Source organism: Drosophila willistoni, assembly GCF_018902025.1.
Source record: "Drosophila willistoni isolate 14030-0811.24 chromosome 2L unlocalized genomic scaffold, UCI_dwil_1.1 Seg139, whole genome shotgun sequence".
Taxonomy (NCBI): Eukaryota; Metazoa; Arthropoda; class Insecta; order Diptera; family Drosophilidae; genus Drosophila; species Drosophila willistoni.
In genome coordinates this window covers 2,904,187-2,921,755 of record NW_025814046.1, presented here as the reverse complement: position 1 = coordinate 2,921,755, position 17,569 = coordinate 2,904,187, and the positions used below count along the sequence as shown (strand labels likewise).

At 32.4% G+C, this 17,569-nt stretch overlaps 2 protein-coding genes across 2 annotated transcripts in view; both read left to right on the top strand.

Annotated features, from left to right (window-relative positions):
• The window catches only part of LOC6638351 (GTP-binding protein Di-Ras2), a 49,830-nt gene extending 44,719 nt beyond the window's left edge, over positions 1 to 5,111 (top strand). Inside the window, exons 6-7 of the mRNA XM_002061344.3 lie at positions 4,581 to 4,704; positions 4,794 to 5,111. Of these exons, the coding sequence (XP_002061380.1) occupies positions 4,581 to 4,704; positions 4,794 to 4,869 (200 nt within the window). The 3' untranslated portion in view covers positions 4,870 to 5,111. The remainder of the gene's footprint in view (positions 1 to 4,580; positions 4,705 to 4,793) is intronic.
• Positions 5,112 to 9,410: 4,299 nt separating this feature from the next.
• On the top strand, positions 9,411 to 10,733 carry LOC6638352 (putative deoxyribonuclease TATDN1). Its single transcript, XM_002061345.4, has 5 exons — positions 9,411 to 9,496; positions 9,554 to 9,633; positions 9,705 to 9,804; positions 9,862 to 10,468; positions 10,526 to 10,733. The coding sequence occupies exons 1-5, from the start codon at positions 9,454 to 9,456 to the stop codon at positions 10,632 to 10,634; spliced, it is 939 nt and encodes a 312-aa protein (XP_002061381.2). The 5' UTR covers positions 9,411 to 9,453; the 3' UTR covers positions 10,635 to 10,733.
• Positions 10,734 to 17,569: the final 6,836 nt, after the last annotated feature.

Here is a 17,569-nt window from a genome sequence, read left to right as displayed (position 1 = left end):
GGTCTGGTCTGGTTTGGGCTGGCCTGAGTTTGAAACGGAGTCGGAGGGTTCTGACTATGTGTCTGATGAAAACCTACAATCAAAAATTTAATTTAAATTTCTGTTTCACGGCTTGCGCTTCAATTTCTGCCACATATGCACAATTTTTGTGACGCTTTCCCTCCAATTCCCTTTGGCACATTTAACCATCCCCTTTTCCGTTTCCATTCAAGTTGCCCTTCCCCTTTTTTTTTTGTTGGCCCTCTCCTCTTACTACAAATTCCCTTTGTGTGTGTTTTTGTGCTTGGCTTGCGAAATTTGGTTATTTCTTTTTGTTTTTTTTTTTTCTGTATGCATATACATTTGTATATGTAACCTAGAAAAAAGGGCTATAAAGGGGTATACTAGGGTCCTTGAAATAAAGGATAAAAATATAATAAAGCTTTCTAAAAGTCAATTTTGTAGCATTTTTTGACCAACAAATTTTGTATCCTTTATTTGTAATTTTAATGAAATATCTTCTTGGCACATGTCTAACAATGTAGACAGAGTTAAGCCTATTAATACATATTCTGATATGAAATCATGGAAATTGCTCTTAAAAGTATGCAATAAACTGGAAATAGATTCATTATTTGCAACAAATTTATAACTTTTCGACTGCCTTGTAACTTAGAAACTTAGTTTTGGTACCCAAAAATGTATATTAGCCATAAGAATAACTACATGCTCAACTTCAATAAACTCATTACATATAGACTCATGAATCCTTCTAAACTTTTATATTTATTTATTGCCTGATTAAGACAAAAAGTTTTAGATAGTTGCTGGCTATATTATAAATCAAAAAGAAAGATTGGCTTCTAAAGGTTACCTAGTAAAGGATCGTGTATATTCCTATCCAATATAAAAGAAAAGCATTAAGAAAGCTCTCACGGTCATGGGTAAAGTAATGGAAAGGTAAATGGAAATGTTTTTTTAAACCTTACTGATAATATTCTCATTGCCAATAGTATCACAACTTCCTTTGGGCGTCAGGATTAAAAAAAAAAGCTGAGATAGAAAAGCATAATTGACATAGAAAATGAATAATTCAGGAATCAAAATCATCCATCTATAAACACAACTCTGCTAAAGAGATGAAAAGATAGGAGTACATAAGTACCTATAAATGACTAGCCCTGGTCTACTGCTTGGCAACACTAATATGGCCTACTAATATGGCAAGCCACCATAGTCTTTCCTGGCAACATTTTTGTCTTCTATTCATCTGTAAACAAACAAACTCGCGACATTTTAGCTGATAACATTACTTCCCACTTATGTCATATCATTCAAAGGGTATCAAATAGTCTTTTCGCTAACTTGACTAAAGAAAATTTGTTATTTTTTTAATGCTTTACGTTTACTGTCCTCCCCTCACCATACACTCTCACCCATCCACCTTATATACACACGTTAAATTCATAAATGGCTTATATTCATTTGGTTTGTGTTTTTTTTTTTTTTTTCTTTTTTGTTTCTGTTCAAAAGTCTCCAACATAATACCGGTTAGACCATTTTGGTTGTGGTACTGGCCAATTCCTTCTACATGGTGAAAGGCATTTTCGCGCTTTTTTTTGTCAGTAACAGCATTTTCATTTTCATTTCGAGTTTTTTTTTTTGTTTTCTCGTTTCTATTTTTTTGATCAACAATAGCAATGTGGGACATTTTGGTGTTGCACTTGACACTGCGATACCCAGAGAAAAAGCGTGGCATAGAGTGGCATGAATATGGGCCATACCGTTGCCATAGCTTATTGTTCTGGCCACAAAGTGTGGGCCAGTTTCAATATGTTTTTTTTGTTTTTTGCTCGTTTGCCTCGGCTCATTGAATGCTTTAAAAGTGTTTATTACTTTGACTTTTTCAACTTGACTGAACTAAAGCAGAAACTAAACTCAATATACTCTATAACCCAACCCGTCAAATACTTACTACTGCTCGTTAACTTTTTCAATTGTTTTGCTTGCTTTATTGTCTAGCCATTGTTTCTACTTTAACGCCCCTAAAATACAAAAGGCTTTTTGGTTTGTGAGGTTGCTAAATAAATAAACGTCATGGTACATTACATCTTTTGTTTTAAAATTTAATACGCCTTTTGCCTTCCGCCATTGAGTTTAGATTGAATGGCGTAAGGGATTAAAGAGTTAATGATTTAATTATTGAACAACAATGCTCAAAAGAGTCAATTTTCAGTTACAATACATATTCCTTTTAAGAAATTCGATGCGACTAAGCCATAAACTATTTAACGAGTTTCTTCAAAGGGTAATTTAATCAGACTTTTAATTTATATCCAATTTATACTTTAAGTTAGAAAACAATTCTATAAAAGAAAGTTTAAGAGTATTTTAGTCAGGGCCAGATTGTCTTCCCTTGATTGTAAGTCGAATTGAAGGTTTTCTCTTACAATTGGACTTTAAATTTTCTATAGACTTATTGGATTATCATTAACAACCTTCTGGCTTTCTTATTTTAAATATATAACACCCAAAGACTTATGGTGTAAAATATATATGGCATTTTGTTTGTCTGCTGATAATGTCATGTAAGTTTTCAAATATATTTGTCATGGACGAGTATCTAATTTTTGAAATATATTTTGATAAAAACAAATCATTTGTTTCGACTAAAAAGTTTAGTAATTTAAGCTGTTGGCATCTTGTCAGTTTGAGGATTTATTACATTACATGAAAACTCAAAAAACTATCTGGATGGATTAAAAAAATTGTTAAAAAGGACTTTATTTTTCCTCCCTAAAATATAGTTCTTGATATTTATCTTAATAAAAGTGTTTCTAATATGCCTGTAGATCGATGTTAATCATAGGTATTCCAACTTTGGTTGGATTTGAATTTTAAAACTGGTGTTTTGCTCTTCTTAATGTGAATCTTAAACATTCAAGTACGAATCGTGATTAAAATAACACAGGTTTCATTAGGTATTAGCTTTTTTAATTAGTTTTTAGTCCGAGTAAATGAATTCTATTTTTTAACTTTTTGAAATAAGGCGAAGCCCTTTACGAAGCCCTTTGATAGCGCCCAAGTTGCAAGCTTTGCCGTTCTTTTCACGCTTTATGTAGTTTGAATTCCCAACCACTTTTAGCGTTAAAGATATGGTATGGCCATTACAACTGTGGATTATTTAGCGAAGTCTGCTGATGATAGAACTTGGTGCTTCTTGAAATAGCTATACAGACAACCTGCTCACCTTTTGTGCTGCCTATGATTTTAAATCTTATAAATTAGTAAGATTTATTGACCTGAAGCCGGCTGAAACCCAGTTTTGATTAATTTGAAATAATAAATATCGATATTCGTTGTTTATTATCAATCATAAAAAGTGTTATAAACATTTCCATTAAAAACATTCGAAAACAAGAACAGGTCGATTCGATTTCGACTGCTTTCACAATTTTTTTCGCACTCAATTTTTCGGTTGCCTGCTAAAAATAATTCTTGTAAATTAATGGTTAGAACGATATTATCCACAAATACTTAGAATTGTTTTCAGCATATTGAAGGATATTTGAAAAATATTTAAAAGCCGTCGTTTTTATTCCACTCGACGTTTTTATTAACTCTAAATCGTTAACGAGAACAGGCCAAAACATCCCATTTAGTATTTTCAAAATTCTTATATTTTACTTAAAGAAGAAAATCTAATTTGTCAATGTTTTAGCTAAAAATAAATTAATTTCTCGGAACTAAGTCAAGTAGTTAACTAAAAATCTAAGTTTTAAACAATTAGCAGTTTATTAATGTTAAGTTCAATGTAAAATTATTGCTCTAATTAATTCTTCGAAAATTGGAATCAGTTTTCCTCTATGAACCATATGAAATTATGAACTGTGAAATTGCAAATGTATGATGTGAAGGGGTGTGTGTGTGTGGGGAGTAGTTTTGCGGGGGAAGCTTCTAAATGATGCTTGCTCAATTCCAGTGGAACAAGAAAAAAAAAAAGGTGAGCTAAAACGCATCGCAATTGCTGTCAGTCAGAGAATGTTGGAGAACACGCTGACTCTTATCTGAAGAGCAAGACCTTAACTGTGCACTCAGCTGTAAACAAAACCCATTTTACATGCAAACGCATTTCACGATATAAGTACACACATGCCACACACACACACACAAACACACACACATGTCTATATGGTAAACTTCTTGAATGTGCAACGCTCTCTCACTCTTATAAGTTAATTATGTCAGTTTTCAACATTGCTTGGTTGGTTTTTCTTTTTTTCTTTCTCTCTCTGTTTGCATCCTTGATTGAAGAAGCAAAAAAAAAAAGACCAACATGCACTTTTGTCTTTGTCGAGCAAACCATGGCAAAGGACTGTCGTGTTGCATGTTGCCGGGGCAACAAACAAGAGTTCGTTGCCGCAAAAACCTTTAACTGAAAATTGGATTTTCGCATTGCTTTTATGAGAGATTTTACCCCAAATATTTACATAAATTGGTAATCCGTAGGCCACCACAAACCATATCATATATATACATACATATACCATGCACATATATGTATATATCTATATATATAAATTTTCGATTTTTAATTGCAGATAAAAATCGCATGAACAGTCCTTCGGTTAGCTCGGGTATGGGTGATAAAAAGTCATCCAGTTTGGTCGATGCTGTCGATGTGGCAAGCACAAGTGCTGAAGCTAAACTGAAGCCGCGTTCCAGGTGAGTGCAACACGTGCCAGTAGTCCTCTCCTCCCTCTATCTCTCTCTCCCTCTGAGCTTGGCCATCACTTTAACTAATTTGTTTGCAGATCACTCATACGCCGTGCATCACGCAAGACCAAGCAGCAAATCAACAATGCATCCGATGATTGCAATTTGCAGTAAAATTCCGTTTTTATCCTGTTAGCTGTAATTATGTTTTCTAATCATAATTATTATTATCAACTATAATTACTAAAATTACGATTATTATTACAATAAGCGAGAGTTAATTAATGTATGTCTGTATGTGTCCTTGTGTGTGTGTGTGTGTGTGTAAACAAAAACTGTTATGCCAATAATGGCCAAGTTCATAAACCACAAAACGTTGCTCAAAGGCACACATAAACAAGAAAAGAAACAACAAAATAAATACATACATAAATGATGAAAATATTAATACTTACAATATATATACACAAAAATTTATATAGTTAATGGATAAATTATTATCATGCTGTTAAAATGGAAATTGTATTTTTATTTAGATGCTCCACTAAATTGTTTCCTTTTTCTTTTTTTGTTGGGTTTTTCATTAAGGTTTTCGGGGACCAGTTTCATTTTCAAGAAAACAAAAATATATAAATAAACGGACACACAAAAACGAAATTTCATTTTGTTTGCTCTTCAATTTAGATAGCAATTTGTGCTCGAAATTTGAAATTTAAGTGACAAGCTCAGATGACTCTTTACATACTTTTTTTATAGATTTGATCTAGCTTTAAGCCATGATACTAAAAAAATGAAAAGTATTTGTGTATATACACTTAAACTAAATTTTGTTCATGCACATTTTAAGCGGTTTTTACTGTTGTTTCTTGTTTTTTTTTCAGCACAATAACTGTTTCAATTTTTATACCTCTCAATGTAGTTCTTTGTTTTGATTTTGAATATAAAAAAAAACAACTTTTTTCCTTTTTAACTAGGAGCACAAAAATTTCTTTTATATGCAAGTACGTACTTAAAAGTAAAACGAAAGGGAACAGAGATTTAAGTTTGGTCTTAGCAAAAATTGAAATGCCCTTGCAAACTATATTAAGAAGAACTTCTTAAAAAAATATTGTTTTGCAATTTTTCACTAAAGCAATTCAAAAGGTTTAAACTAACACTTGCAATGTTTTAAAAAAAATGGTTTTTAATGGTTCTTTGGTCCAAATTTCATAAATTTTTTAATGCCGATAAATTAAAACAAATAAAATATATGCCGATAAATTAAAACAAAAATTATATTAAAACAAATAAAAATAATGTTAGAAAATTTATCCAAATTTATTGATGAAGATGAGTTATAATTTATTCCAAGAAGTGAATTATCAAATTGGAAATCTTATAGTTATATTTTAAAATTGTTCATTATATATTTTCCATATTAAAGGATATTAAAACCATTTTTTTTAACATTTACCTTTGAAGCTGACAAAAAAAGATAAACAACCAACTACAACCAATTATTTTGATGGATTCCACAAACTATTTTTAAATCGAAACCAAATTCTCCACATACACAATAAACAAATAAAGTTTTGAAATGAAAAAACTTTGCCCCTTAAAGTAATATGCTGAAAACGTATTCAATGCCTCCAACAAATTTATATCTTTTCCTATCTTTACAAACAATATTTGCTTTAAAAATTATTTCTTTAACTGCAATTCTTGGTCTGCATATGGCATACTTTAGGGGCAAATTTGCCCCTTTTCAAAGCGACTTATATCCAGATATAGTATTACTTCCTATAGTCAAATAAAAAAGACATTTTCTGAAATAATTTCTTTCCGAACCATTTGAATCTCTATTTGCAAGGATAAAAAGAAAAAACAAAATAATTAATACATATACATATATATATACTTTAAATTGTTGTTTGCAAGCAAAAACTTTAAGTTTGTTTCCAATGTCTTATCAAGGATAATACAGGGTGTATCTATATGCTAATTGCCAAACAACAACAACAATACAAAAATAAATAAAAAGAGATGACAAAACAAAAAAAATTGAAATGCAAATTTTGCAAAATCCAAAAAATGAATTGTTATTAAATGTATTTTTTGCAAAATAAGAAAAAAAAAAAAACCAAGACAAAACAAGAATGTTAATTTAATTAGAAAATTTTCTTAGCCATAGTAAATAAGATTTAGCAGATATTTTTGTTTACCAAGACTATATGATAATGGATTTGTATATGAAATGAAACAAAACGGCAGATGCAAAGTGAATTGTGATGATACAACAAATAAAAGTTATATAATAATAATTTACGCATAAATACTCAAAAAAGATGTCAAAGCATATTGAGATGGAAGAATTGTTAATTGATTGATTGATTTTAAAGTTTGGCAAACGTCCAAAAGGGAAAAAATTTGAATTAAATTATATATAGCATAAGATACATACATATGTGAAGGGCTTTCTGATGAAACAGATCACGAATATAAACCAAAATTTTCAGAGTATCGATTTCTATAATCTTGGTCTTTTAATAGAATCTTTTAAAAATCAGACAAATTTTAAAGACTTGCTTTGAATAAAGAGTACAAAATTTTTGTTCAAAATTAAAAATGTTTCAAAATGTTCAATACTCTTCTTAAAAAATACTATTCTTGTATCTTCAATACAATAATCAGCATCTAAAAGCAAGGTTAAAGTTTAATAAGTGCGAAAGAAAAGGGTTTAGACAAGTTTTACAAGATCATTTTGAGACTTATATATTTTTAAAATCCTAATAAGTGCTAATAGCTGAAAGAGTATTTAATTTTATTTTTTGAGATTTTTATTTAAAAGAAAATTTTGAGTTTTATCTGTTTATGAAATCCTGAAAAGTGCGAAAGAGCATTTGTTTCCCTTTAGTTGGACTTTTTTATGTTTCTAAATTTCTGCAGATCGTTTCAACCCAGAAAGAGATGTTTTCGAATATTTCGGTAGACCTATTCTAAAAATTTTTTGATTTTAAATATTTATATTAAGATTATCACTTAAAACACTAAAAAAAAGTCAATATCCCATAGAAAAAAGCTTGTCCAATGACAATTTTTTTAAGACAAAGATTGATTAAAATAAATAAACTATAAAATTTGTTGACAGATCTGTTTCGTTTAACTAGGAAAAGTTCATATATGTATGTACATATATCTTATAGTTATTAGTTATATCATGTATACATATTGATATGTTTGTATGTAGTAGTATGTTTATACATTGTTATTAAATGTAGTTAATGAACTAAACAAATCTGATCTAACAACAAAAAAAATTAAAGAAATTTCTAATACACACACAAAAAGAGAGAAAACTATATCAAACTATAAAAATGGGGAACACGGCATTTGTTAATCCAAATATATATACATACATATATACATATAATGATGATATATCAGTTAAATACAAAAAAAAAACAAAAAATGAAATAATAAAACATATTTGTGTACGTAATTCAATTGTTCAATAAAAAACAAAAAACCAATTAAAACTAAAACCAAAAAAAAAAAAAAAAGTTACTTACAAAACTGTGTAATTTTTCAACTATCAGAGAACCAAACAAAAAAAAAACAAAGAAAAAAGAATATGAATAAATTTAATAAGTGTCCATTAAATTGTGTGCGTAGATTAATTGCATTCCAATTCAAATTGAATTATTGATATATTAAAAATAAACCACCAGCAACAGCAGCAGCACCTGTTTATAATGTTTGATTCACCAGCCTCCCCTCCCTCTTCCCTTTTTCTCTGTCCTCTGTTATTGGCCTGTTCCATTGCGTTGCATGCAACGTTGAATAACTGCAGAGCTAAATCAATTAAACAACTGACTGAGATCGTATAGTTGGATGGATGGATGGTGTTGGGGATATGGATGGGGGTGGGAGTGGTGGTGGTGTGGGGTTTGGGCGGTGGGATATGCAACCGCATGCTGTACCACTATCCATTAAAAGTAACTAATGGAATTTTATTCAAATTATAAATTGCATTTATCCAGTAAACTGTAAATTTGCAATTGCGTAAATGGACATTTTAGTTGAAATTCGTTGTTGTTGTTAGTGTTGTTGTTAGAGCTGGTGCAATGCGATTTATTTAGAAGGATTTGAAATTTGCATAAGTTGGCTGTAGTTGCTCTGTTTTTGGCCTTCCCAATGGTAGCCCAATAGGGTATCAAACAATAAACAGCTTAACCACAGGCGTGTCCTAATTAGTGGGTATTATGCGCACATGTCCACAATATTTCGAAATACCCATAAAATTGCATCTGCCACCCTTTCTCTGTGCGTGTGTGTGTGTTTGTGTGGCATTGATTTTTGCATTAAAATTGGCTTAAAATGAGATTTTAAGCAGCAGCTTTGCAATTAAAAATTATATATGCCACCATAGGCCAGTTGCGCTAGGGGAATTATGGCCACAAAATTAACTTTTGTTATTTATCGTTTCAACAAAGAGCTTAAATATTGCTATTTCGCATTAATTTATGTTGGCTTACATATTTATCAAATAGTTGACTATTTTAAATTTTAATTTAAATTTTTACCGGCAATTTGGTGGCGCCATCAGTTGTTTAAAATTACATTTAAAAAATACTCAAATTTTAGTGGCGCCATCGTTTGTTCGAAATGTTTGACCTGTTCGATAAATTATCATTTGTCAGGCTCACACATACAATCGATAAGTAATCGGAGTAACATGCCGCCGCAGGTGGCCATCAGCTGTTTGGCGTAAATAAATAAATGCGACCGGCTCGTTATCTTAAAATGGTCCTCAAATATATAGGTAACCATAAGAACTATTTTATCTGAACGATTTGGATAACTATATTTTTTTTTTTAGATATTGGTGCAAATCTTACGGATTCCATGTTCCAGGGTTCCTATGGCGGCAGTCAGAAGCATCAGCCAGATTTGGACTTGGTAAGGTCTATGGATTTTCAAAATGTCTACATATATCTTTACTTGTATCTTTCACTATAACTTGGTTGCAGGTCTTACAACGTGCTTGGCATCAAGGTCTGGATAAGATCATTATAACAGCCGGGTGTCTAAAGGATGTGGATGAGGCACTCACACTGGCCGAAAAAGACGGCAAGTTCCGTCATGACCCAAAACCTAGTATCTATAATAATATGTTTTGTTTAACAGATCGTCTTTTTACCACCGTGGGTACGCATCCCACACGTTGTGATGAGTTCCTGGCAGATCCAGAGGCTTACTACAATCAGTTACGCTCTAAAATCCAAGCCAATCCTCGAAAGGTGCTCGCCATAGGGGAATGCGGCCTGGACTATGATCGAGTGCAATTCTGTAGCCCAGAAACGCAACGTTTGTACTTTGAAAAGCAACTCAATTTGGCAGCCGAATTTCGATTGCCACTCTTTCTGCATATGAGAAATGCTTGTGAGGATTTCCTCGCCATCTTGGAGAGAAATCGTGACAAGGTCAAGGAATGTGGTGGAGGTGTGGTGCACAGCTTCACCGGCAGTTGGGAAGAGGCTCAACAAATTTTAGCATTCGGTGGTCTTTATATTGGCATCAATGGTTGTTCCCTTAAGACAGAGGAAAACGTAGAGGTAGTGCGTCAATTGCCCAACGAATCCATTATGCTTGAGACTGATTGTCCTTGGTGTGGCATAAGACCAACACATGCCAGTCATAAGCATTTAACAACCAAGTTTCCCACTGTCAAAAAGAAGGAGAAATGGACAGCTGAAACACTTATCGATGGACGCTGTGAACCCTGTCAGATAAGGTAAGAAAAGATCTTCAATTTCTATAATAATAATGCCAATTTAAATCTACTTTGCAGTCAAGTCTTAGAAGCCATAGCAGGCATTAAACAAGAGCCCAAGGAAAAGCTGGCCGAGATTTACCATCAGAATACATTGGATTTGTTTTTCCCAAAAAGATTAGACTAAAGTGCAAATAAATTTTTGTGCATTTACATTTATTTTTTTTTTGTACAACTGTTTGTTAATGAGAATGTCTGTCAAATACACAAAATGATTTTAAAAATACCCAAATTACTATACAAATATGTATATCGATGTAAAAACGTACAGATCTATGTTATATAGGCTAAGAAAAGTAGGTTTTTTTTATGATGATAGCGCTTTTGGAATCTTTAGAGGATTTAGGATGATAATTAGTTAAAATTACGCAAGTCTGGCATCTGCAAGTACAATGAAATATAACTAAGAAACTTAAACATTTGATCATAAAAGATTGAAATGATATAATCATGGCCAAAACCGGATATTTTGAATTTATTGACATTTCTTTACCTTATTTAGGTTCCCCTTTGTAAAAACATGGCCTCCGCTCATGGTAAAAGAAAAGCTTTAAACGTCTTAAGCTTTCAGTTATAGATTATTCAGTTATGTTTCAAATTATTTCATACATCATTCTTGGGTTGATAATTGAAATCACAACAAATGTCTTATACAAATATAGAACATTAAAATAAAAGATGTTATTAAAATTTGGTATAAAAAAGAAGAATAAAATTAATCCGCAATTTGCTCAACAACTATTCTGGCTAGAGACACCATATTTGGTATATATATTTGCTTAGTAAATGCGCACATTTTGTATGTGTAAAGATTTCGCCCCCGTAATTTGAAAAAACTCGATTATCTCCCGTAATTTTTCTAATTATTACGGGATTAATAATGCAATCAAATTTGTCACACTTAAATTTAATACCAATATCCAGCAAAATACCAAATTTGATCAAAATCGGACAAAAAATAGGCACGTTATGCATATAAACGTTGTTCCATAAGGACATTGTGAACAGAATTTTTTAAAAATACATAAATGAATTTGTTATTATAAATTTGAAATATTTGTTTTATTGGTGTATGGCATACCTAAGTCGACGAGACGACTTACTTACTTCATTTTTGTATCCATTAAAGGCACTTATCTCTTTGAAGTCTGGAAAACTGTTTGGAATAAAGTTTAGAATTAGAAGTTCTTTAAAGAAAAAATTCGCAAAAATCATATTTCAGTCTCTAGGTCTAGGGTTGGGCCGTTATGTCCCATAAAAATTGTTTGGAAATTGTCGAAAATATAGAATTTTATCAAGTGGTGATAAATCTGAAAAAAAACTTATTTACTTATACAATTTTATAGTTAATAGGCTAATTTCATCTTTGGAATAGATTATTAAATCTTAATAATAATAATCATTGGGAACCTTTTTAAATTGGTCGTTGAGTGAGGAACTATGACCTCAACATAAAAAAAACCGAAAGGCGAATGTCTAGGCTCAAACAAATATCAAAAAATTAATCAACAAAGAGGTTCTCTAAATACATTAATTTTCGTTTTTTTCTGATGTCAATTAGTTAGTAAACTAAACTGCTTAATAAGTAAAGTAAATCCTTTCCTAGTCTTAACCTACTCATAAAAGTCTAGTTACTTGAACTAAACCTAAGCCCTTGTCTCCTCTTTCATCATCTTTTTCCCACACAAACAGCAGAAGGTCTACAGTAAAGTCTCCAATAATAAAACAATTGATTCTAAGAACAAAATTATATATGTATGTATATTTGTACTTTCGATTTTCAAACTGCAACGGCAATGCTCAACATTTCCAGCTAATCACGTTTCATTGACCCCTCTTGCTTGACTGTTACCCCAACCCCGCAAAGATATTCCCCATTTGCGGTAGAACATGATTTGAATTTTTAATTTTTCAAGCATTTTTATGGATTATGTTAAAAGAGTATTTAACAGATAGTTTTGATTATTTTATGACAACAACGTGCCGAACGTAACGAACGAGTGCAACGATTGCAGCTCAATAAAATAAAAGATACATACATACATATTTAGTTTAATGGAGGGGAATAATTACACACTTACTCTCTATTAAAATCGATTGTTTGACATTGTAGAAAAGTGACATATGAAACTCCACCACCAACACGAACTCTTTGGTTTTTGGCCATGAGCTAAAAAATTTGTCAATGAGTCTCTGATATTATTATATTACAAATTCTTCAATTACCCATTCTGCCCAGATTGATTTACGTCTTTGACATACAATCGACTGATGTGAAATGAATCAACTGAACTTAAAGTAAAGTGAACGGATGACAACCGGAAAGAGAGCTGTCCAACTGCCCAACTGCCCGAGTGAGTGATAATGAGTTGTTAGTTGTTTTTTCTCTTTCCTCTGTTTTTATTTTACAGTGAAAGTGTTTGCTATTGATATTTTCCACTGAAAGGTGTCAATTATGTGTGGGCGTCAGTCTGTGTGCCTCTGCAACACTTTCAATTGTCAATTAGGCCACTAGAGCAATAATATGCGGGTTCGCCCAACCTGCCAATGTAGGCGTCGGCGCTTCATCGTCGTAAGAAAAAGGGTTGCTGGGTTGGTCATTTATGTTTTTATGACTTGTCCAGACAACAATATTGCATGGGTTTATTTATAAATCGAAAACAATTCATTTAGGGGTGTAAATGGGCATATAAAAAAAGTAAATTCCATCCATAAGTTGGTAACTTAATAAACGTAAGGGAAGGCACACCTGCAACGATTTAGTTAACTTCCTTCCTTGGCCTTTTGCATGACCAAATAAGGCGCCGCAGCTGGGGCTACCTTCTCTTCCTACTCCTCCTCCTCCTTCTCATTCTCCTACGTTACTCACGTACTCACTTCAATGCAGCTGCGATTTATTATTTGATTTGAATGGCATGAAAAAAGCATGACACCGAAGTGGAATAAAAATTGATAAATGAATGCATTTCTACAAAAATGTTGAGAGAGTAAGTCCGTCCGACTGGCTGTCAAGCTACAAACTTCCGTCAACTGTGTCGATACGAGATAATTACGTGGCCGATAAAAAAAAAACACAGAGAGAAATAAATAAATTGATAGAAACAAAAGTCTGTATAAGAATACACACTCTAAAGACTCAACGATCTGAAACGATCTCGCACCCCATTTTAAAAGAAAAACACACACACAAAAACTCATTTTCAACAGTTCAATTTGCTGCGCTGCTGCTGCTCCAAGAAGATCAGAAGAAGCTGATGATGAAATGACGCGTGCGTCTGAGGTTGAGGGGTCTGGAACCATACCAGAGTGAGGGCAACTATACTGTGTTGGGTCATGAACTTCAATTATAAGCCACAATATGGCTCTATCTGCCCCTCCTTCCTTCCTTCCGCCCCCACAAGCAGGTGCTTGTGTTGTTGTTCTTGTTGTTGCTACTGCTGTTGTGGTCGATGTTGCTGCTGTTGCTCTCTGTGCGCCGGCTGCAATTCATGTGGCTGGTTGCTCCCTATAATTGCTGTCAAATCAACTAGCGAGCGCATAATTATGCATTTCATTGTGATTTCCAGTAGCCGCATTGGTCTCCATTACAATGTTTACACCCAGAGCCATTTAAATTTGTGTGTGTGTGTTTTTTTCGGGGGATAAACAAAAACGAAAACTTTAGTAAAAAACAACTATTACATATTTATGGCTTTTATCATGAACATTTTCCACTTTCTGATGGGATATATAGATCGCATAACGAAGTGAGATAGAGGGAAGAAAGAGAGAGAGAAGGAGAAAAACCTTCTGTCATATGGTTTTAGCTTATCAGAATCATAGTGGAATTTCTTTTATATACAAGTTCTTCCCCTCCCCGTTGCATTGCCTCTTTATTGTTTTACAATTGAGCCTGATAAACTGCATACTAATTCAATTACAATTATATAGGCTCAACAATCATCGAGTGAAGTAAACTTTGCGGTGGCTATGGTGACTATAAGTCGCAAGGCTTATCAGTTGTCTATGCCTTCTCCGGTCTCCCCCACACGTTTTTATAGTCAGCTGAGTATACATATACAATACATACATAAGTTAATTTCGGTTGATTTTTTTCTTGTATATTTGTTCTAATTCAGCCAGTGACCCCTGATAATTGGCTTCAACTTTCATGTCACGTCACCATTAAGAGTGGGCCCTGCGGTCACTGAGAGAAGCAAACCTGAACCTACCCCAATAAATATATATAAACCACGACGCGTTGTGGTCGTAGGGCTGATAAGAGTATTTTCAATTAATGTGTAAATATAATGTCGACAAAGTTTAATGATTACAACAGCATAATCAACAAACAACATTATCTTAAATTGTCAACATCATTATCATCATGATCATGATCATTGGCATCCTTTATATCCGCCATATGCTAGTCATTTGTCAGGCACTTCCCTGCTATGCCGGCCGATTTCAATGATCAATTTACTTTATTTTACATATATAAAAATTTTAATTATAAGACACACACTTCTGTCATATATATAAGTCTACATACATGTGTGTATCGAATCATAACTGTTAAGAAAAGACCATATAAAAATTCTCTGAGGCTCTGAGGGTGTTCCTTTAATAAGCAAATTTCAACCAATTGCCCCTGATCCAATCCATCTCTAAGGCGACTCCACAAACACATATACACACATACACACACACGAACGCTTATTAGTCCATATGTATTTATTTCCATGTGTTGTGTATACAACTGCATATATATACAAAGAGGGGGAGGCACATGCAATGTGCATAATAAGAAAATTGTTCAACCGACAAAAATGTTGAAAATAAACTAAGGAAAAGGGAAAATTTTTCCTTTATTTCCACTGCAGACAATTCTTTTCCGAAGTATAAATAATAGAAGGCAAAAACAACTATTTTATTGGTTACTTTTATTAATTATTAACTCGATTTTTTTAAAATTTATACTGTTTTTCTTTGGGTAATAGATCTGAAATTGATATATGTAGGAATAGTGAAAAAATATATTTAAAAAATGTATGTATTTGGATATAGAACTCTCCTTACTACTCTAAAAGTAAAGTTTCACTTTTTTATACTTCTTGCCCAAAACTGGCCACTGATCATTATTATACACCATATTCCTATACTCTTTCATTCTTCTCTCACGTATGTATATGTATACTCTTTCATTCTCTTTCATGCACTTATCTGTTCAGTCCACATTGTCCAATTTTTAGGAGTGAAATAAATAAGTTTAATGCTTTCAATAATCTATACTTCTATTATTTAGATTTGATCCAAATGTCAAATCGATCAGCATTTATTCCTCGAAAATGTATTTCCTTAATTTATTTAGATACTGTATCTAAAAATTATGACTTTTTTGACTAATTGCGATTGACTATATAAAACTGTTGTTTATTGAACTAACTTTAGAACTAATAGACTAGAAACAAAGTCTAGAAAGAGTTTCAAATGGTCATCATGAATTTTAACATGGTGTATAGTATCTGTTTCTATTTTCATTCCTGTCTAATCACGTTATTTGCATATGTACATACATATGTGTCTATGCTTATTTTTTGCATATTTTATTGAAGCTAGCACGAGAAATGCTATCTACCTACATATTTATTTAAATAAGCTATCTCTAAATTTTAAACATACAACTTGTGCAAATATTTACGAATACAAAGGGGGACGATACATACATAGATTTATATTCAAGAAGTCTTCAAACACATGGCAATATATTCTTATATACAGGCATAAAGTTAATTTATCCAGAAATAAAAATATAGAAAATTATAACAAACATACAGATCTATGTAGGTATAGGAGTTCACTTATAACATACATATGTACATACTTATGTATACGAATGGGTCTTGTTCTAGGGGGAAAAATTGTATTAATACTTTGTTTTTTTCTTTATATACATACATACATACAGACTTATCTACAGATACGCAGATAGAAATCTAATGAACATATTTACATTATAGATGCTAAGGCAGTAGTTAACCAAAACTTTAATGAAAATATATAAAGTTTATGAAAACCACATATGTATTTATTATAAAAAGTATTATTAGAGGAAGCAAATTAATTCAAAGTTAAGCAATTCGATTCTAGAATCCCCCTAACTTTGGGCTTTCATAAGCACAGACATTTTTTTACAAAATTGTGCAAATTTTAGCATAAATGGGCTTGAAAGAGCTTGAAATTCTAAAATTTCACATCACACTTGCCTCTAAAAGAATGAAAATATTAGCTGGAAATTTCTTGTTCCCTTTATTACACCAAATTTTAGTCGACATTTTTGTGTGGTGAGCAAGTACAACCATAAGTACACGCCATGCAATCCATGCCCCTGGCACTGCCTGTGTCTCTGGTTGCCTACCCACAACCCAACCCCTGTCTCTGTCCCTGTCCCTGTCCATGCCTCTGTTCCTGGGTTTTTGTCTCGTTTTGCCATCGCTCTCTGGCTTTGGCTTTGTGTCTTTTCTGTTCATTTCGTTTCGAGTCGCCGTCGAGTGAAGTAAGTGGCAGAAGAAGTTGAATCTGAAGTTCGGTGGCCGCGCATGATCCAAGTGTTTTCCCTGAAGTTGCATAGTCGCGCACTCGTATATAATGATATATGATGATGATGGGTGATGGATGAAGGAGAGGGGGATTACCAAAAACAAGTGTAAAACCAAATCAAATAAAAGCTAAAGCCTAATTTAACCACAAAAACAACTTGGCTAATTAAATTCAATTCAAAATAGAAAAAGAAAAAAAAAATACTAGCCAAGCAACTACCGGATGGTGAGCGTGTGCTTGTGCGTGTGTACATGTGCTTATGTGAGAGACTGTGCGTAATATTGTGTTGAAGGCGTCAATTAAATTCAATAAATCAAAAAATAAATTGACTGCGGTTTTAAGTATCCTGTTCGCCTCTCTTTCTGTGTGTGTTTCTCTCGCTTTTATTTCGCACATTGCATAATTGTGATTTATTAATTCAGTGAAATAAATAAATAAATAAGTAAATTGCATATAAAATTTGTTATAAGCTTTAAATAAAAA